At 42.7% G+C, this 18984-nt stretch overlaps 1 protein-coding gene across 19 annotated transcripts in view; it reads right to left on the bottom strand.

Moving 5' to 3' along the window:
* KLF12 (KLF transcription factor 12) overlaps positions 1 to 18984 on the bottom strand; it is a 345970-nt gene that overhangs the window by 84903 nt on the left and 242083 nt on the right. For all 19 annotated transcript variants that reach the window (XM_065581116.1, XM_008178564.4, XM_065581117.1 and 16 more), the window contains one exon: positions 8100 to 8235. In XM_065581116.1, coding sequence (XP_065437188.1) covers positions 8100 to 8235 — 136 coding nt within the window. The remainder of the gene's footprint in view (positions 1 to 8099; positions 8236 to 18984) is intronic.

The raw sequence follows: 18984 nt of genomic DNA, 5'->3' as shown, positions 1-18984 counted from the left end.
ACCTACGTAAGTCACTTAGCCTCTCTATGCTTCACTTTCCCAACTGTAAAATCATCCCATCAAATCTATGCGAATTTTCAAAGTGAGCAGTAACAAGTGGTTATTGTTTCACAGATGTACTACCTGAGGAAGCAATGCTCCTGCAAATGCTGAAAAAACACCTTCATTTACAGCTCCTGGAGACTCAAGACAAAGCCCTTTGTAACTAGAGCAACAAACTGATGTGAAAGATCTCTAATATAGTAATGGCGTTGGCTGAAGCAGAGAAAGAGACAGTACAAGTGTGAAAAATGAATGGATGAAGGGAACAACTATAAATCTCAGGAGAAAAAAACATCCATATGTTTATTTACGTTAGAGGGGTACAAGGAGACTCTGACCTGACCATTACATACTATGTCTAACATCGCTACACATACAGTATTACTGGTCCCATACCTGTACTACCTATTAGGTTTACAGTGGTATTCCTTTCCCATTGATATATTTTTAGAAATACAATGTGCATTACAACAAAGCAGGATCATCATAATGATGTGACCCATCCAGAGAAGAATCTGTAGTAGAGACAGTGCTGCTATACTCAGCTTCATACAGCTGAGCACCTAACAGCATCCAGCCCAATGCATCGAGGTCCCACTATCTGGATAATCAGTATGATAAGATATCCCAAATGAGTCTCCTATTAAATTCATCACTGGTACATCCACAGGTATCCAGAGTCTCCCCCATCCCAAAGGCTACACACCAGCACCAAAGTTTTCTGTGACCCTATGAGCCAGAAGGCAACAGCAAAAAGCTTCCTTGTGCAGCATTAATTTGCTCACCTCCCCACTTCTTAATATATATTTTTTTAATTTTTCCCTCAATGGAGATCTCTCACCTTAAACTCATTAAGCCAAGGGATCAGCCACATGGGGCAGGAATCCCACACCTACACAAACACCTTGGGGGTGTGGCCAGATAGGCTCTCCCACCTCTTGGGACTCAGACATGGCCTCAGCTGCCTAAACCTCCCATGAAAGACCAAAGAGATGGTATGGGTGGGGAAAAATTAAAATTCCAGTTTGCTTTTCCAAAATGTACAATTTTAACACTGCACTAACACAGACTTTGTACTAAGGGCAATTCTGGTCTCCAACTTGTGCAGCAAAACCACTGTAATTTCATTGTAAAGGGGAAGCAGGATTCCAGCACCTCATGTAATGATATGCACCCCATGCACCATGGTAACCAATTATTGGGGGCCACATGGACATACGTTGGCTGGGCAAGGGAAAGAGACCAGGCTGAGGGAGAGGGATGACATGCTGCATGAAATGGGGGGAGGCGGGGAAACAGTGGGCAAAGCACTGTATCTTTGGGTGCTCTACTGCTTTTTTGTGGTCTGGTACATGAGTCTTACCATAAGCCTCACGGAGATCCCTAGTGCACATCTAGTATCCAGCTCTTAATAGAGGTTGCTGTCCTATGAAGCTCAGTCCTAAGCTGTTAATGGTGATAAGATTCAGTGTAAATCTTCCACTATCTTATTAGAAATATTTTTATATCAATATTAGGGCCTTACCAAATTCAAGGTCCATTTTGGTCAATTCCATGGTCATAGGATTTAAAAAAAAAAATGTAAATTTCATGATTTTAGCTATTTCAATCTGAAATTTCATGGTGTTGTAATTGTAGTGATCCTGTCCCAAAGAGGAAGTGGGGCGGGGTGTCAAGGTTATTGTGTGAGGGTTGAGGAACTGCTGATGGTGGCGGTGTTGCCTTCAGAGCTGGGCAGCTGGAGAGCGGCGGCTGCTGGCCGGGAGCCCAGCTGTGAAGGCAAAGCCACCGCCAGCAGCAGCACAGTAGTAAGGATGGCATGATATGGTATTGCCACCCTTACTTCTGCATTGATGACTGCACAGCTGGGCCCTCAGTCAGCAGCTGCCACTCTTCAGCCACCCAGATCTGAAGGCAGCACAGAAGTAAGGGTGGCAGTACCGTGACCCCCCCTAAAATAACCTTGTGATGCCCCCTGCAACTCCCTTTTGGGAAGGACGCTCAATTTGAGAAACGCTGGCCTCCTCCGTGAAATCTGGTCTTTTGTGTGCTTTTACACTGTACTATACAGATTTCATGGCGGGAGGCCAGATTTCACAGTACGTGATGCGTTTTTCATGGCCGTGAATTTGGTAGGGACCTAATCAATACAAATATGCATGGCATTCTACCAACACAGATGTGACATGTTGCTCACAACCAAGAGATCTCTATCATCTACACACTTAAGGCAACTAAGCCCAACAACTGTTAGCAGCTGGAACAAATCTTCAAATTATACTGCCTTAATTTTATAATATATATATTATAACTATACCTCTACCCCGCTATAACGCGACCCGATACAAGATGGGTTCGCATACAACACGGTAAAGCTCTGACACGCTGTTCTGAGCAGCGTGTTAACGGTGCCGGGCCAGTCTGGGGCCGAGGGGTTGGATAAGGGGCAGAGGGTCTCGGGGGCGGTCAGGGCTCTCCCCCCCGCCCAGAGTCTGGGAGGCAGGAGCTGTGGGAGGGAACTTTTGGGGGCCCTGCAGTCCCAGAGTGGCCCAGGGGATTAGCGGGGGGCCGGGAGCAGCCCGTTCTGCTTCCCTCGCCCCGGCCGGAGGGTGCTTACTCTGGCGAGCCGCGTGCCAGAGGTTGCCGATCCCTGATGTAGAGGATGGCTGTTTTCTAAAATTCACTGTTACATCAAAATTAGTTCACACTAAACAAATGTTTTGAGCAAATACACCTCTACCTCGATATAACACTGTCCTCAGGAGCCAAAAAAAATCTTACTGCGTTATAGGTGAAACCGTGTTATAATCGAACTTGGTTTGATCCGCCGGAGTGCGCAGCCCAGCCTCCCCGGAGCGCTGCTTTACCGCATTATATCCGAGTTCATGTTACATTGGGTCGCATTATATCAGGGTAGAGGTGTATGTTAAACTAAGCAACCATATTTTGCACACAAACTCACCAGCGATCACAATAAAAGACAAATTATGGTAGATATAGTAGCGAAAGACAAATATATATATTCCTTATAAAGTTTAATTTCTGAAAGTGGAGTAGGAAAAGGCCCACTTCTGTCTGGTACCACGTACTATTCACAGCACCTGCTGGACAATTTTTGATTTCTTAAAAAAGTCAAGATTGCACAATATCAGACCCATAAAGCATAGAAAAATGTCATTGGCATGCAGATCCCGCTATGCCTTTGGGGGTGTGGTCTGTCCTTTCAAAGCCTGTCCCACAATCTGGCACTTAAAGGCATGGCAGGTTCCCCTTACTGCTTTAGTCAAACTCAAGTTATTGGCCTTGAAACCACGAAAACTGAGTGAAATTTAAGGGCCTGTGAAAGACTGGAGATCAGACTAGATGACCTAATGTTCCCTTCTGGCCTGTAACTCTATGACTATCTTAAATATTACGTTAATTCTATATTTAATTATTAGAAGAAACAATATCTCACTTGTGAAACAATATGTTCTACAAGATCTATGGCACCAGGCAATCACCTGTATATCCAAGGATGGAAACAGATTTGTACCTCTCTCAATCATATACTGACACTTCTTTCTAGATCCACAGCTGCATATGTGGTGTGTATGATAAAGATATATGAAGGAAATATGATAAATTTACAAAGCAGTCACATTAGATTTCCTTAGTGTGGCTTTTGAAGCAAACTAACAGATTACTATTTAAATAAAAACTGTAGCAAGAATGCATTGATTTTAGGTTACTGAATGTCTTAATTTAATTCTTAATCTCAAGATCTGGTTAAATAATATTCAACATATTTCCCCCCTATGCTTCCAAAAATCAATCATGGAATAAATTATTAGCAAAAAAAAAAAAAAAAGCTTTTCATTATTTGAACAGTTTTACAGATGTTCAAATAATATCAATTAAAATAACTAATATTTGCCTGCCAATCATATATTAAAATAGTTGCAATTCGACCTCTCTTCTCCATTAATCAATCAGCACTATTTCACTATTTAGTACAAAATAGATTTATTGTGGGTTATTTTTCTGTCTTATTACATGTTTTATAAACTGGAAGAAAGATACTAGGCACTTCAGGTCCTGGGATTTGTAACCAGTAAATCCAGAATGTGGTGCTAAATCAAACAGAGCCATCAACAGTGAGACATCTTTCCCCCCCCTTGCCCTGCTGAGAATTTTCTCAGCATATTGAAAGAGGCCAATTAAAGCAACAGAGAGAACACAATGTCCTCTCCATAACTTAATCCCTCTTTGCTTGAGTGGGATATAAATTGGTGCCTGGTTGTTACTGTGGTTGACTGGAACCTGAGTGAATCAAAATCTATCTCTACACAATGAGCAAGGAGTGTGATTTCCCCGCTTGAGGACTGTAAGAGGGCTGGACTCACCCCTGCAGCACCTCCTGCTGGTTGTCCAGGGAATTAGTTCTCTAGCCTCTGGAGTGCCCTCTGCAGGCCGGTGAACCGCCTGTCCTCTTCACTGCCCCCCCCCCCCCCCCGTGTCCCTCCCAGGACCCCAGTGCCCCTTGCTCTGGGTGCTGCCCCCTGGCAATACCCACACACACTAGATCTCCCCTCCCAGGGGAACCCCCACCCACTACCCCCACTTTGCCTCAGTACTAGGCCACTGCCAGTCACCAACTAGCCCCCGCTCCCTGGGGCAGACTGCAGTATAAGCCACTCATCACTGGCAAGGAGGGTTTGGACCTGCTGCCTTGGTCTAGCCCTGGGTTGTCCTCTGCAACCCCCAGTACCCCTTGGCCTTCCACTAGGCCACAGCCTGGGGCTATCCAGGCTGGAGCTCCCCCAGCCCTGCTCCACTCAGGCACTCTGCTCTAGTTCCCTGCCAGCAGGCCCTCAGAGAGAGACTGCTGAGCTCCTGGCTCCCAGCCTTCTTATACAGGCCAGCTGGGGCCTGATTGGGGCGTGGCCCAGCTGTGGCTACTTCCCCAATCAGCCCAGTAGCTTTTCCCTTTGCCCCAGCCCTCTGCCAGGGCTGTTTTAAACCCTTCTGCAGGAGCAGGGTAGCCACCCCACTACAAGGACACATACTTGTGCTAGCTCTCATCCAGTTAGTGTGAATATCAATACTAGTGTAGCTGCCTCAAAGGCATGGCACGGATAGGTTTCAGGTGGGTTTGTATTCAGCACCGCTCTCCTGTGCTTCTGCTGCCAGTGCTACTGGGGCTATGCTGCTATTTAATGCTCGTGCTAGCTAGAGGGGAGCTAGCTTGATATGTGTACACTAGCCGAGGAATGACAATGCTGACTCATAGTGTAGACATAGCCAAAGTCTCATTGGTGAATCCCATGCTGGGTTATTCAGTTCTGAGAGGCAGGCCCTCCCTCGAATGTGATGACTTATTAGGTTAGCTATATCCTCACACACTGTCAGCTACCAATTCTCCAAGCAGTTTGTACTCGGAGAATCTATACTGCCAGTGCACAGACTCTCTTTTTTGGGTGGTATCAGGGACATAAAGTTAAAAAAAAATTCTTGGGGTGGATCAGATGCACTCCATCTTCCCAAATTATGCAAAAAATGCATTCACCCAATATGTACCTTCTCAGACTTGTTTGAGCAAATAATGTATCACTTTGCAACTATCAACTTTTTGGCTGATTCTAGTAAGTATAAAACATCAGAGTTATCTAATTGTTCTAGTGCCTTTAAACCCCAAGTGAAGTTTTTTGATGCATTCATGACAAACATTGTTTAGTATCAGAGGGGTAGCCGTGTTAGTCTGAATCTGTAAAAAGCAACAGAGGGTCCTGTGGCACCTTTGAGACTAACAGAAGTACTGGGAGCATAAGCTTTCGTGGGTCAGAACCTCACTTCTTCAGATGCAAGTAATGGAAATCTCCAGAGGCAGGTATATATCAGTGTGGAGATAACGAGGTTAGTTCAATCAGGGAGGGTGAGGTGCTCTGCTAGCAGTTGAGGTGTGAACACCAAGGGAGGAGAAACTGGACCCATGGGAAGGAGGCCCTGGAAGAATTCCACCATGCTTTCAACAGCTTCCACCCCACCATCAACCTCAGCCTGGACCAATCTACACGGGAGGTCCACTTCCTGGACACCACCGTACAAATAAGCGATGGCCACATTAACACCACCCTATACCGAAAACCCACCGACCGCTACGCCTACCTTCATGCCTCCAGCTTCCACCCCGGTCACACCACACGATCCATCGTCTACAGCCAAGCACTGAGGTACAATCTCATCTGCTCCAACCCCTCAGACAGAGACCAACACCTACAAGATCTTCACCAAGCATTCTCAAAACTACGATACCCACACAAGGAAATAAAGAAACAAATTAACAGAGCCAGACGTGTACCCAGAAGACTCCTGCTACAAGACAGGCCCAGAAGAGAAACCAACAGAACTCCACTGGCCATCACCTACAGTCCTCAGCTTAAACCTCTCCAACGCATCATCAGTGATCTACAACCCATCCTGGACAATGATCCCTCACTTTCACAGACCTTGGGAGGCAGGCCAGTCCTCGCCCACAGACAACCTGCCAACCTTAAGCATATTCTCACCAGCAACCACGCATCGCACCACAACAACTCTAACTCAGGAACCAACCCATGCAACAAACCTCGATGCCAACTCTGCCCACATATCTACACCAGCAACACCATCACTGGACCTAACCAGATCAGCTACAACATCACCGGCTCATTCACCTGCACGTCCACCAATGTTATATATGCCATCATAGGCCAGCAATGCCCCTCTGCTACGTACATTGGCCAAACTGGACAGTCACTACGCAAGAGGATAAATGGACACAAGTCAGATATCAGGAATGGCAATATACAAAAACCTGTAGGAGAACACTTCAACCTCCCTGGCCACACAATAGCAGATGTTAAGGTAGCCATCTTACAGCAAAAAAACTTCAGGACCAGACTCCAAAGAGAAACTGCTGAGCTTCAGTTCATCTGCAAATTTGACACCATCAGATCAGGATTAAACAAAGACTGTGAATGGCTATCCAACTACAGAAACAGTTTCTCCTCCCTTGGTGTTCACACCTCAACTGCTAGCAGAGCACCTCACCCTCCCTGATTGAACTAACCTCATTATCTCCACACTGATATATACCTGCCTCTGGAGATTTCCATTACTTGCATCTGAAGAAGTGAGGTTCTGACCCACGAAAGCTTATGCTCCCAGTACTTCTGTTAGTCTCAAAGGTGCCACAGGACCCTCTGTTATTGTTTAGTATTTTAATCTCACTTTCAAAACTTCCATCTTTTGATTTATTCAGCTGAAGGAATATATTATTTCGCAAGCCTGGAGACTCAAATTCTATTTCTGGCTCTGCTTCAGACTTCCAGCTTGATTTTTATACTTTACCTCATTTTCCTCACCTATAAAATGGGGATGGTAATACTTATTTACATCACAGTGGGTTACCTTCTAGCTGCCATGGTGATGGAGCAAGCTCATGCGTCAATAAAATTAATAAATACAATTCAAGCAAACTTTTAATGAAAAAAACCCACTAACAAAATAAAAATTGAACCAAAGAGTTATAATTTGCCTAAAAATAAACAGAAAAATAAAAGTAATGGAAAACCTGACTGGAGTCTTTTACTAGTTTCCTTTCATGTATGTTCTTCCTTTGGAAAACTGTAGATAATTCTCTCTAGAAAGCACTGTGAGAGACCTCACAATTCTGCCATGAGCCAAGACAAACTGAATAATTTAACAAAGGTTCCCCCTTAAACAAAAATACCAAAACTTTGCAGTTGTATAAAAGAGAAGAAAGAATTTCACTCTGAAATTTGTTCTAACAATGAGTCAGGACCACACCAAAAAAAAAAAAAAATAAAAAAATAAAAAGAGAGAGAGAGAGAGAGAGAGAGAGAGAGAGACAGCAATCTCCTCCTGAAGGGACTGAAGCTGAACAGAAAGATGCTGCCATGTATGCTGGTTCAGACCTTGGATGACATATCTGCAGAATAGCTGATGACTGGTGTTTCCATTAGCCATTGAACACCTTGGCAATACTTATCTCATCCTGAGAATGTGATACTTACTCTTGTACAGCTCTGGCTATGGAGAGGGCCGTGGATCCAGTTTCATTAACACTATCTAAGGTCACATTTGGCAGGTCATCATCATCACTGTCACTTTTAATTTGTCTGGGAGATATGCCTCGGGGGTCCATTTGTGCTGGAAAAGAGACATATAATGGATTAAAGTTAGTGTGATGAAACTAATCTTGTCCTAGAACAACATAAAGGTGTACAACACCTCCATACTGTTATACTGTATATAACACCTTTCTCCTTTAGCTTCACAAGTAAGATAATGAATATATGAAATCATGTAGTGTAGCTTTTGTTAGCTACTGATACACACAAACATATTTGCAAATGCACAAAATGTCAATATATGTATTTTATATATATGGATACTGCATACCCATGAACCATTAAAATAAAATAAAATTGCACATATATTAATCTTTAAACATGCATTTTACCTTTAAGGCATTTATTTTAGTTGTCTTTTGGGGATGTTTTTTGGTTTCGTTTGTATGATTTTGCATATTTCCGCATGGAGATTTAGGGCAAAAATTTAGTGGTCACTTTTGCCCATCTTGAGACATCTAAGACCTGACTTTTCAAATTAGCAGAGCACTGGCAGCTCTCACTCAAAATCAACCGGTGATCTCTCAAGTGCTCCTTGGAGAGAAAGAATGGCCCAGTGGCTAGGGTGCTATCCTGGGTGTGTGTAGAGACCCAAGTCCAATTCCCGGCTCCATTGCAGATATCACATGTGACCCTGTATTTCAGTTCCCCAACTTTAAAATGGGGACAAAGTACTTTACTACTTCACAATGGTATTATGATACATTAAAGATTGTGAGGCATTCAGATACTCCTCTTATATGGGCCATATAAGTAGACAGCTGAATTCCCAAGAATCCGTTGCCACTGATTGAGATTCTCACAGTTGAGAACGTCGGTCTTAATGTTTAGTTTATCAATGCACTGTGCACAGCCTTTAGGCACAGTTGTCATTTCTATTTTTTTGTTAAAGATCTTAATAAAGACAATATTTAAAAAAACATTCAGTAGGCTAACATAGTAAGTCAGATATTTACATATCAAGAAATACAGTAGTGGGTGCACTTACAGAAATCAATTAATTATTTTACAATATTCTTCTGAGACATATTGCATAATGTAGTTACCATAATTTTTCTTGATTAGCTTGTCATTGTGTGCATTGGTTGTTGCATGCAGTAAATTAAACATCAGACATTTGTCAGAGGAGGGATTGTTGACACTGACAACGATAAAGTCTTTACCATATAACTGCACTGAGACGTATAGTGACTATTTCAATTTTTGAAAAGTCATTGGTAACATGCTTCTTTGTTCCAAAACTACAAGCACCATATTCTAGTCACACATTGCACACTGTAGTATACAACGTGTGTTTAGTATCAGGGGGTAGCCGTGTTAGTCTGTATCTACAAAAACAACAAGGAGTCTGGTGGCACCTTAAAGACTAACAGATTTATTTGGGCATAAGCTTTCGTGAGTTAAAACCTCACTTTTACCATCCGAAGAAGTGAGGTTTTAACTCACGAAAGCTTATGCCCAAATAAATCTGTTAGTCTTTAAGGTGCCACCAGACTACGTGTGTTTAAACATCAGTTGCCAACATAAGCTGGCAACTTGATTTAAAAGTAGTTGATTGCTCATCACATCTGATTTTACCAGAGAGAAAGCCAATCAGAAAGAAACGTGATGTTTGAGAATTCCTGATCGCCAAATGGCTATGGGCTATTAGAAGCAATTGTAAAATTGAAATAATAACCATCAATGTTAACTATTTTTGCTAATTTTAAAAAGTGAAATATGTTGCTTGTTACACTAGTTATATAATTATATGAAGCAGATAGTTACATGTTGTTAAATGTGTGAAAATAAATGTGACGTTAATGAAGTTTAAATTAAAAAGAACAAAACATATTGCACTTGATATTTTCAGCTAACAGCAGCATAGTCTTTCTCCCGTGTAACATGAAGGCCAACTCAGAAGCCTCCTGGCTGTTTACACTCAAATGTAGCTTCATCAAAAATGTTTAATAGTTAGTTTATGATGCAGCTGCCATTATATATTAATTTTGTACATTTAACTTTGCTTATTCTTAAATAAAAGGAGCTGGGTTAAATAAAGAAGAAAACTGTCTTAGGCATGTTTATTTGTCACACAACATGCCATCTAGTTTTTTTATTATGCGGTATTGCCAACTCTTGAGATTTTGTTGCACGTCTCAATATTTGGTGTTTTTCTTAAAGCACAAGGTGCTTGAGGCATGTGATGAGGTGAAAATCTCATTTAATTTAAAAAAGTAAATTTCTAGCCCTTATAGTTGCAGAAAAATGCTTGAAAATGTGACCGAAGTGTCCCTAAAGACTCAAATACCAGAAGGCAAATAAAAGAATAAAAATATATTATCTTTCAAAAATCTCATAATTTTAAAGCCCATTTCATGATTTTGAAACATGAATCGTGATTTTTTTTTAAATGTTTGGGGTTGGCAATGCTGATTAAGTTGCATACTTAATAGGACAAATGCTGCTCCATGTTATGTCGATGCAGCCCTGCTGAAGTTAAAGGGATTGCATTGTGGTAATAGAGCATAATTTGGCCCACTGGGCACAGCTTGCATAACTGCAAGTCTATGATCACGACAACACCGGGTGTCTTGTGTTGTGTATTCTCTGCAAAGTGTAGGATCTCCCACGCTTTCAAAATAGTGAAAATCAAAATGCGGTGGTGGGGGAATTAAGAACTGTTAGCACAGAGGAATGGTTTTTCAATCTAATTTATGGTGATGGCTAATTGGATTGATGCCAAACTGTATAAAATCCACACTTTAGCATTAAGGAATTTATTTCTATTCCCTCTCATTTTTTTCTAATCTGTCAGCCCCAATACCCATCATTTCAGCATTCTTCTTAGTTCCCCCTCTCCATATGTGGCCTCTGCTCCTTCCCATTACCACATACCTGCCGTTCTCTTATGTCTCCTTACAGCTCTCACCCCTTTTTTTGCTCCCCCTCTCCCTTTGTGCCCACTTGCCTATTCCCAAACAGACGTGCTGCCGCTAGGATGGCTTTCACAAGTCTCTGGAGAGGAGGTTGGCTCCTTGCCTCATAAACTGTCACACAATGGCCTAATGTTTTCAAAGAACTCTGTGAGGTGCTCAGCAGGGTGGATTGTACCACTCTCCTTCAGGTTTTATTACACAAGTTGGTGACAACAGGTTGAGAGCATGGTGAGCCCAGAAGGCTGAGCTCCTCCTTTTCCATCCCAAGTAAGTTTCATTGTTTCTCAGAGCAGCTGCAACTGCTGTGGGGAAAGGCAGCACCTAAAGCTATTCTCCTCCCAATAAGATCCTTACAGGTAACTGATTAGCTGATGCCCACATAGAGAGATCTTGTGCTCACCTGTGACTATAGTGCCCAAGCTGCACAGCAGAATTCTTCTGCTTGGGCAGGGCCGGCCCACAACGTTTTGGCAACTGAGGCGGGGAGCTCAAATGATGCCCGCATGCCCCCTCGCTTGAGCCAAAACTTTGAAAGGTCTCAATTCTGCCTTCTTCCTGTTCTACTTCTCTCATGGTATTGCTCTGCTACCTACCCCAATAAAGGAGAACTAACAACTTAAAATGCCTTGTTCAAAAATTTTAAGTAACACTTAACTTTCAAACGCCTGAACAGCAAATATAACTTTTCTTGTCTGCATAGTAAACGCTGGCATTTTTCTCTGTTTGAATAATCAAAGTGGTGCTTTCCGTGCCTTCTTGATTGCAAAGATCTGAACTATTTCCTGAAGGTCCACAGTCTGGGCCAGCTCATGCTCTATTGAGATAGTTGCAAGGCTGACCAGCCTCTCCTGTGTCATTGTGGAGCGTAGATGTGTTTTTATTAACTTCAGCTTGGAGAAGCTGCGTTCTCCACTGGCAACTGTTACAGGAAGTGTTAGAAGTATGCGCAGAGCAACAAAAGCATTTGGAAAGAGGGTGGTCATCTTATTTGTGCACATATATTCCAGAACAGCCTTCGGAGTTGATCCTGCTGAAATGCATCTTGAAAGGGCTTTCAATTCATACCTAAATCACTCATATCAATATTGTGCATGTCATCCTGTGTCAACACTGTCTCTAGTGCCTTGCATTGCTGGTGTAGGTTTTCTTCAGTTATAGTGAGGAGTTTTGGAATATCATACAACATCCCAAATATACTGCTGTGTTCCTTGAGCTGCATGAAACGTTCTTCATCTGACTGTAATGCACAATCTAGCACCTGGTTAAAGAATTCAACTTTGAATTGTTGTTTGGGGTCTCTTATGGGATTATCCCATGCCTCGTAATCAAAATGTCTTCTTCTTTGGTGACTCTTGTATTCTTGAATGGGTGGGAAAATAGCTTCAGCGTGAAGTTCCTCTGCCAACTTCTGTGCACTCTTCAGAACGTTTTGAAATCCCTCATCTGACCGGTAAGACTGTAGGTATGACTTTGCTTTCTCCAGTTGTTCCATTGCTCCAGATATATCAAGGTCAACATCTTGGAGTCTTGCTTACAACATTTATTTCAAACAGTATGTCATGCCACAACACTAAGCCACACAGAAATTTGAAGTTATGTATGTTTCTGGTGATTTCATTTCCCTCTGCCACCATTCTCCCACGAACGGTTCCTGTCATAGCATTATCATCCATAATGGCAACTATGGCATCATCTATCTTTCCCAATTTGGTGTTTGATAGGCTTTATCGCCGCCACTCAACTTTCCCATCATGTGGCACTCAGTTGTTTCAGTGTCAGAGAGGATGTTCCCAGATGTTGCTTCAAAATTTGCCATTGATGAGTTGATGCAGAGAAAAATACATAGATGCTTTGAATTACATTAAAAAATTCAGCAGCCTCACTAGAAGCTAATGCTGCATCCCTGACCACCAAGTTCAATGAAAGAACTGCATGGGACAAAAAAAGCTCGAGGGTTTAACTCTCGGATCCGTGTCTGCACTCCTCTGTTCTTTCCTCTCATGTTGGCACCATTATCGTAGCCCTGACCTCTCATGTCAGCTATTGCAATTCCCGTATCTTCCAGCTTTTTAAGAATCACATTTGTCATACCAGCTCCTGTAGTATCATCAATGTCAATAAATTCTAGAAAATGCTCTCTGACAGTCATCATTGCAGGGACATTTTCACTAGGTTCTGTTGTTGTTACAAAATGCACCATTAAAGTCATTTGTTCCGTATGGCTGATGTCAGGTGTGCAGTCCAGAATAACAGAGTAATATCTTCCTGACTTCAGATCTGCCACAATCTTCTGTTTGACTTTTGTTGCCAGTAATTGTATGATCTCATTTTGAATTGTTTTTCTAAGGTAGTGGTGTGTGTACATTTCTTGGGTGGTGACTCTTCTTAGATGCTCCTGGAGTACGGCATCAAACTCAGCCATCAGCGCCACAATTTTAAGGAAGTTTCCATTGTTTGGCAAATATAGCTGAAGTGCCATGCAGTGCTAGGTTTTGGATAGCAAGCATTCTCACAATGGCAATGAGCCTTTTCAGAACATTTTGCCAGTAAAGAGACTCTGATGCAATCTTCTCTTGATGCTGATCATCTATGGTGGCCTTTAACCTTAGTCTCATCTAAAGCTCTTTCCACCTATGGAACGATCTCTGGTGATTTGCTGCCTTCTCATGGCATGCCAAATTTCTAGCCAGATTTTCCAGTCCTTTGTTCCTGTAGAACCCAATGTGGCTGGAACATTAGACTGGAAGAGTTTGCAACAAAAACAGTATGCAGCATTCTGGGTTTTTGAGTACATAAGCCATGGCCTCTCCACTTTGTCACCATTGGGAATTTCACACTAGTAATGTGTTGGATGGAAACTTCTATTTTCATTGTCTTTGGGGAACATGAAGTTTTTAACTTGCTGTGGCCCATGCAGTACAAGGAAGTCCCTCAGGCTACTGCTCAAGTGTCCAGATCCACAGTCCTGGATCATCTAGACTTAAGGAACTAAACTCAGCAGCATCTGTTTCTTGTGCCTCCGCCACACTCTTCTCTGATCTACACTTTTCTTCAGGAATGTGCATGGTTACATCCATTTGAGATGCAGATATGGATGCTGCAGTAGCTGCCAGGTCACCTGCACACTGACTAACTGGAAGATCAGGCATCTCCTCACCACTCACATCCTCACTGGGGCAGGAAGGCTCACCGTGAACATTTGTGTCTATGTATCTCAGGAGATCTCCGTCCTGCTTTGATAGAAAAGCTTCCTTTGCTTTCTTTCTTTTTCTGAATGCTGTCCCAGAGGGGTGTTTTCTTCTTTCACTCATGACTGCTGTTCTGTGCCAGCTATAGAGGCTCTCAACACTCAATTGAAGGGGACAAATAAGCAGGCTGGTAGCAGGGACTGAGTGAGGGAAGATATCAGCCTAATTGGCTCCTACTACTTCAGTTGACTGCCTGTTCTCCTCAAGTGGGTTCAGGGAAGCAGCAGGAAACAGGAAGCTCCCTGAGAAGCTGGCGTTAATCAGTCCAAGCTCCTAGAGGGTCATAAGAGGCTCCTCGTCCTCTCTCTCCCTGAAGATCCTGCTGCTTTCTGTTATTCCCTCTCACCTTTTCTCCTGCCTTCCTGTTATGTCTCTTGTGCCCTCCTTCCTCCAGCACAGCACTCCACCATCTCTGTGCATCTAGAGCAGAGAGAATATATATGCACCAGCAGCAGACACAATTTTTTACACTCTGGGTCCTAGTGGCGCCCCCCCTCCACCCTCCACAGTCTGGGACCTGAGGCAGCCGCCTCAGTTCGCCTCATGGTAAGGCCAGCCCTATGCTTGGGGCTGTGGGTGGGAAGTATATATGCAAGAGTACCTGAAAAGCAGCTCCACTGCTTGTGAATTTGGAACCCCATAAAACAATACAATTTTTGGCTCCAATCCAGCAATTGATTGCTGGGGTACAGTCCAGGGCAGATTAAGACAGGGGCTTTAGGGGCTGCAGCCCAGGGCCCCAACTCAAGATAATAAATCACAGGCAGTGATCTCTGAGCCGCTAAAAGGGGTGCTCAGGCAGGCTTCCTGCCTGCCCTAGCCCCACGCCGCTCCCGGAAGTGGCTGGCTTCTGGCATGTCTCTGTGGCCCTTGGCAAGGGGTGGGGGAGGCGGCTCTGTGCGCTGACCCCACCCTCGGCACCGTCCCCTACAGGGGCAGCGCTTGCGGGCGCGGACAGCGTACGGCGACCCACTGCCCCCCTCCCTCCCAAGGGGCACGCAGAGACATGCTAGCAGCTAGCCGCTTCTGGGAGCGGCGTGAGGCTATGGCAGGCAGGCAGGCAGCCTGCCTGAGACGTGCTGCACGCCGGCCAGGAGCCACTTGTGGTAAGCGCCTCCCAGCCGGAACCTGTACCTTGCACCCCCTCCTCCACCTAACCGCCTGCCCCAGATCAGAATTCCCTCCTGCACCCAAACTCCCTCCCAGACCTCTCCTCACCAAACTCCCTCCCAGGAAAAATACTTGTATACAGAGGCCCCACAAAATCTAATAGCCCTGGGCCCACAGGAGAGTTAATCCGGCCCTGCTACAGTCAATTGAGGATTAGGGCCTTTTTTTTGCTCACAGTTATTAAATAATGAATTGTAGTTATTTATTGGAATAACAAACAACAGAATGTGAGAGAGAATTAAAAGATTTAGACAAGGGAGAAAAGATATGTTAGCAAATGGGATATGAAAATCAGTGAAGAGCCAGTGATGAAACTGGCAGACAATGTGCAGCTGTACCCACGCAATGCATCTTAACCTTAACTTGCGTTGCATCTCGCTTTCCAGATCTAGCCCTGCTTTGAGCAGAGACTCTCAATTGTGCTGAGCTGTCTGGTGGTTTTGTGAAGTGCGAAGAAGGCTGGTGCTAGGCAAGCAGAGGGAATGAGGAAAAGAGTGGGTGAGTGTTGTGAGGGGACAACATATATGCTGGTAAAGATCCATGGAGAGTTATAAAAATAAGCATTTTGTATTGGAAGCTGAATAGATTAGGGAGGCAGTGGAGGAATTATGTGAGGATGTATGTGAGTTTAGAGAGCTGAGGAGGCCATAAGGCTCTATGTCTATATGAACCTGAAGGACAAATGTTCCTTTTAGTTGAAATAGTGTAGAGATTAGCTCTTGACACACTAGCACATATTCAGTAGGGCCCTATCTCCTCTCGCTGCCCCCATTACCAAAATTAATCAGAAAAGTGTTTCCTTTTAGAAGCCAATCTTTCAACAGAACAACACAGCAAAAGCCTGTTCCAACCACTCCAGCACTCGAGCTATGACTTTATAACCACAATTGTAATATTTTGACCTTTTATTAAAAATATACAGTTACAACAATGGCACTGTAATAAAATAAAATTAAACACAGAGACAAAATTCATTGTTATATGTTTGCTGATATTAGAACAGCTACTGGAGTTTCATTTTCATAAAGACTCACACATACCACCATTTTTTCCATTTGTAGGAAAAACTACCTAAAAGAATAAGATCATCGGGTATCCACTCAAGTTTAACAAAAGTTCCTTTAAGAAAAATATAAATAATTAATTAAAGCATTTAGAATATTTGTTGACTAATATATATTTCATGGAATTATACAGACAATTTTTAAGCATGATCTTAAAAACATTTTATCGCTGTGCCTTTGTACAATCACTGACATTTAACCATTCTACCTCTCTGCACTAAATATCACATCACACCTTCCATTTATTTTAAAAAGAGACAAGGTGAGTTTGATATTCAGGAAACTGAAGGATTAACAGCATTGCCTTGGAATCACATAGTGCAGAAACTGGCAGACATTACGCAAGCTTCCTCAGTGCAGCTCTGCCAATGCACCTCAACCTTGACTGGTGCTATACATTGCTTTTCAAGTCTTGGCCCTGCATAGAGATGAGACTCTTAATTGTGCTGAGCTGTCTAGTGGTTTACTGATGTGCACAAATATAGGAGGAGCCCACCAAACTCACTATGACCTAATATAAGATATGCAGAAAATCTTTAGAGATGAAAAGTGTAGTACACCAGTGCACTGCTATTGCTCCTGACACTTTCCAATTATAACCTGATTTTTTTTTCTGATCAAGTTTTCTGGAAGCTGATGTGATAGAAAGTCATCCCATCAATAGGAAGGCTGAGACCTACAAGAAGTAATTTCACATAAATACATTATCTTAGATTTAAATCAAATTCTGCCCCTGGAGGTTTCAGATGAATGCAATATTTAAGAGCAGAAGAAAGCAGAGTAATAATCATCAGGAGTTTTGCCTCCCTTATTAGTTAAGCCGTACAGAGTTAGCTAATGCTTAAATGACTTATTAGGGGACCAATACTTGCCGGTGTGAAAATAAAGAGAAAAAATAGAATATCAGCATTCTGAAATATTGAGGACTGTGGTACTGTATGTTTAACCTCAATACTTGTCTTCTGAATTAAATAATCTCTTTGCTAATAGCCTTGCAAATATGTATATACAGAGACATATGCTGAAGTATCATGATATAATACTAACTGAATCATGCTTTTAGTTGCGCTCTTAAAATGATTAAAAATCAATTTCTGCCTTCTGAATGAGTGTATGATATTAGTAGACGGTTTGTTTTTGTTTCATATGTGAAACTTCACACTGTGCTTTCTATGACGAATGTACAGTATCCTGCATGCTAATCTAACAAATAGCATCACTGTTCAATATAAAGTAATTGCTTATAACAGGCCTTGAAAATGTACCAGACACCTAGTAGTTGGAGCATCAAGCCTGCCAGCCAGAAAAATGAAGCTCTCTGGCCCTCCCCCATCAGTGAGATCCGGGAAAATGCACTGAGTGAGAAGTTTGATGCAGGAATCAATGAGTGAAATCCTACGGCCTGTGTTTCACAGGAGGTCAGACTAGATGATTATGGTTCCTTATGACCTTATAATCTATGCCTCTTTTTAAAGCTGAAAAGGGAAGGGTACTGAGATTTCTGTTAGTGTGCTGTCCAGAATCCCTGCTTGGAGATCCATCTTTTACATCAGTCTCTGGCCTGTTGATTGATAAATTTGAAATGTCAACCCATTCTAGCTACCAAAAGTGAGAAGCTGTGATTCCATTGCTTTCCTTGCAAATGTAATATGTAAAAGTAGGTTGACCAGATGTCCCGTTTTTAAAGGGATAGTCCTGTTTTTTGGGACTTTTTCTTATATAGGCGCCTATTGTCCCCCACCCCCGTCCCTTTTTTTCCACAGTTGATATCTGGTAACCCTATGTAAAAGTTAAATATCAGCTAACAGAAAATTATTTCTAGTAGTAAACGTTATTTTTGCTACCAGGAATCTCTCCCAGGAATAGGAAAACAATCCCCCCCGATGATTTTCACATTCACAAGAATTTCAACAATATTATTCTGGATGTGGACTTGCTGCATTAACAATAAAGTACTGGAAAATATAATTTAATAAATTATACAGCCTCTAGGCTTTTGGATCAATGTTTTATGACTTGCCAGGGCACAGAAACGTTGTCAGAACCAGTTCAAACACTAACAGGATCAGTGAACTGGTAAGCACAAGTCCTGGACCATGTTAAAAAAAGAATATGCATTCCTGAATCCCAACAACTCTACCTACCTGCACCTAAACAGCAGCACCACCCACCTGCACACTTCATCCAATAGCCACAACCCCTCATTTTATCACCCCAGAAGCGTCAACTAATATTCATGCCTGTCTGTCTTGGGAGGAGAAAGAATATAGTTGTCTTCCTGTCATGAGGTGAAGAAGAAGGTGGGTGTCTGCCTGCATTGGCTTTAATGGCTGCCAATGTTTCAAAAACTCCTGAATAATCACAAATC

Source organism: Chrysemys picta, chromosome 1, assembly GCF_011386835.1.
Source record: "Chrysemys picta bellii isolate R12L10 chromosome 1, ASM1138683v2, whole genome shotgun sequence".
In the NCBI taxonomy this organism is placed as follows: domain Eukaryota; kingdom Metazoa; phylum Chordata; order Testudines; family Emydidae; genus Chrysemys; species Chrysemys picta.
The sequence above is the reverse complement of the archived record's forward strand: the minus strand, read 5'-3'. Positions and strand labels throughout refer to the sequence as shown.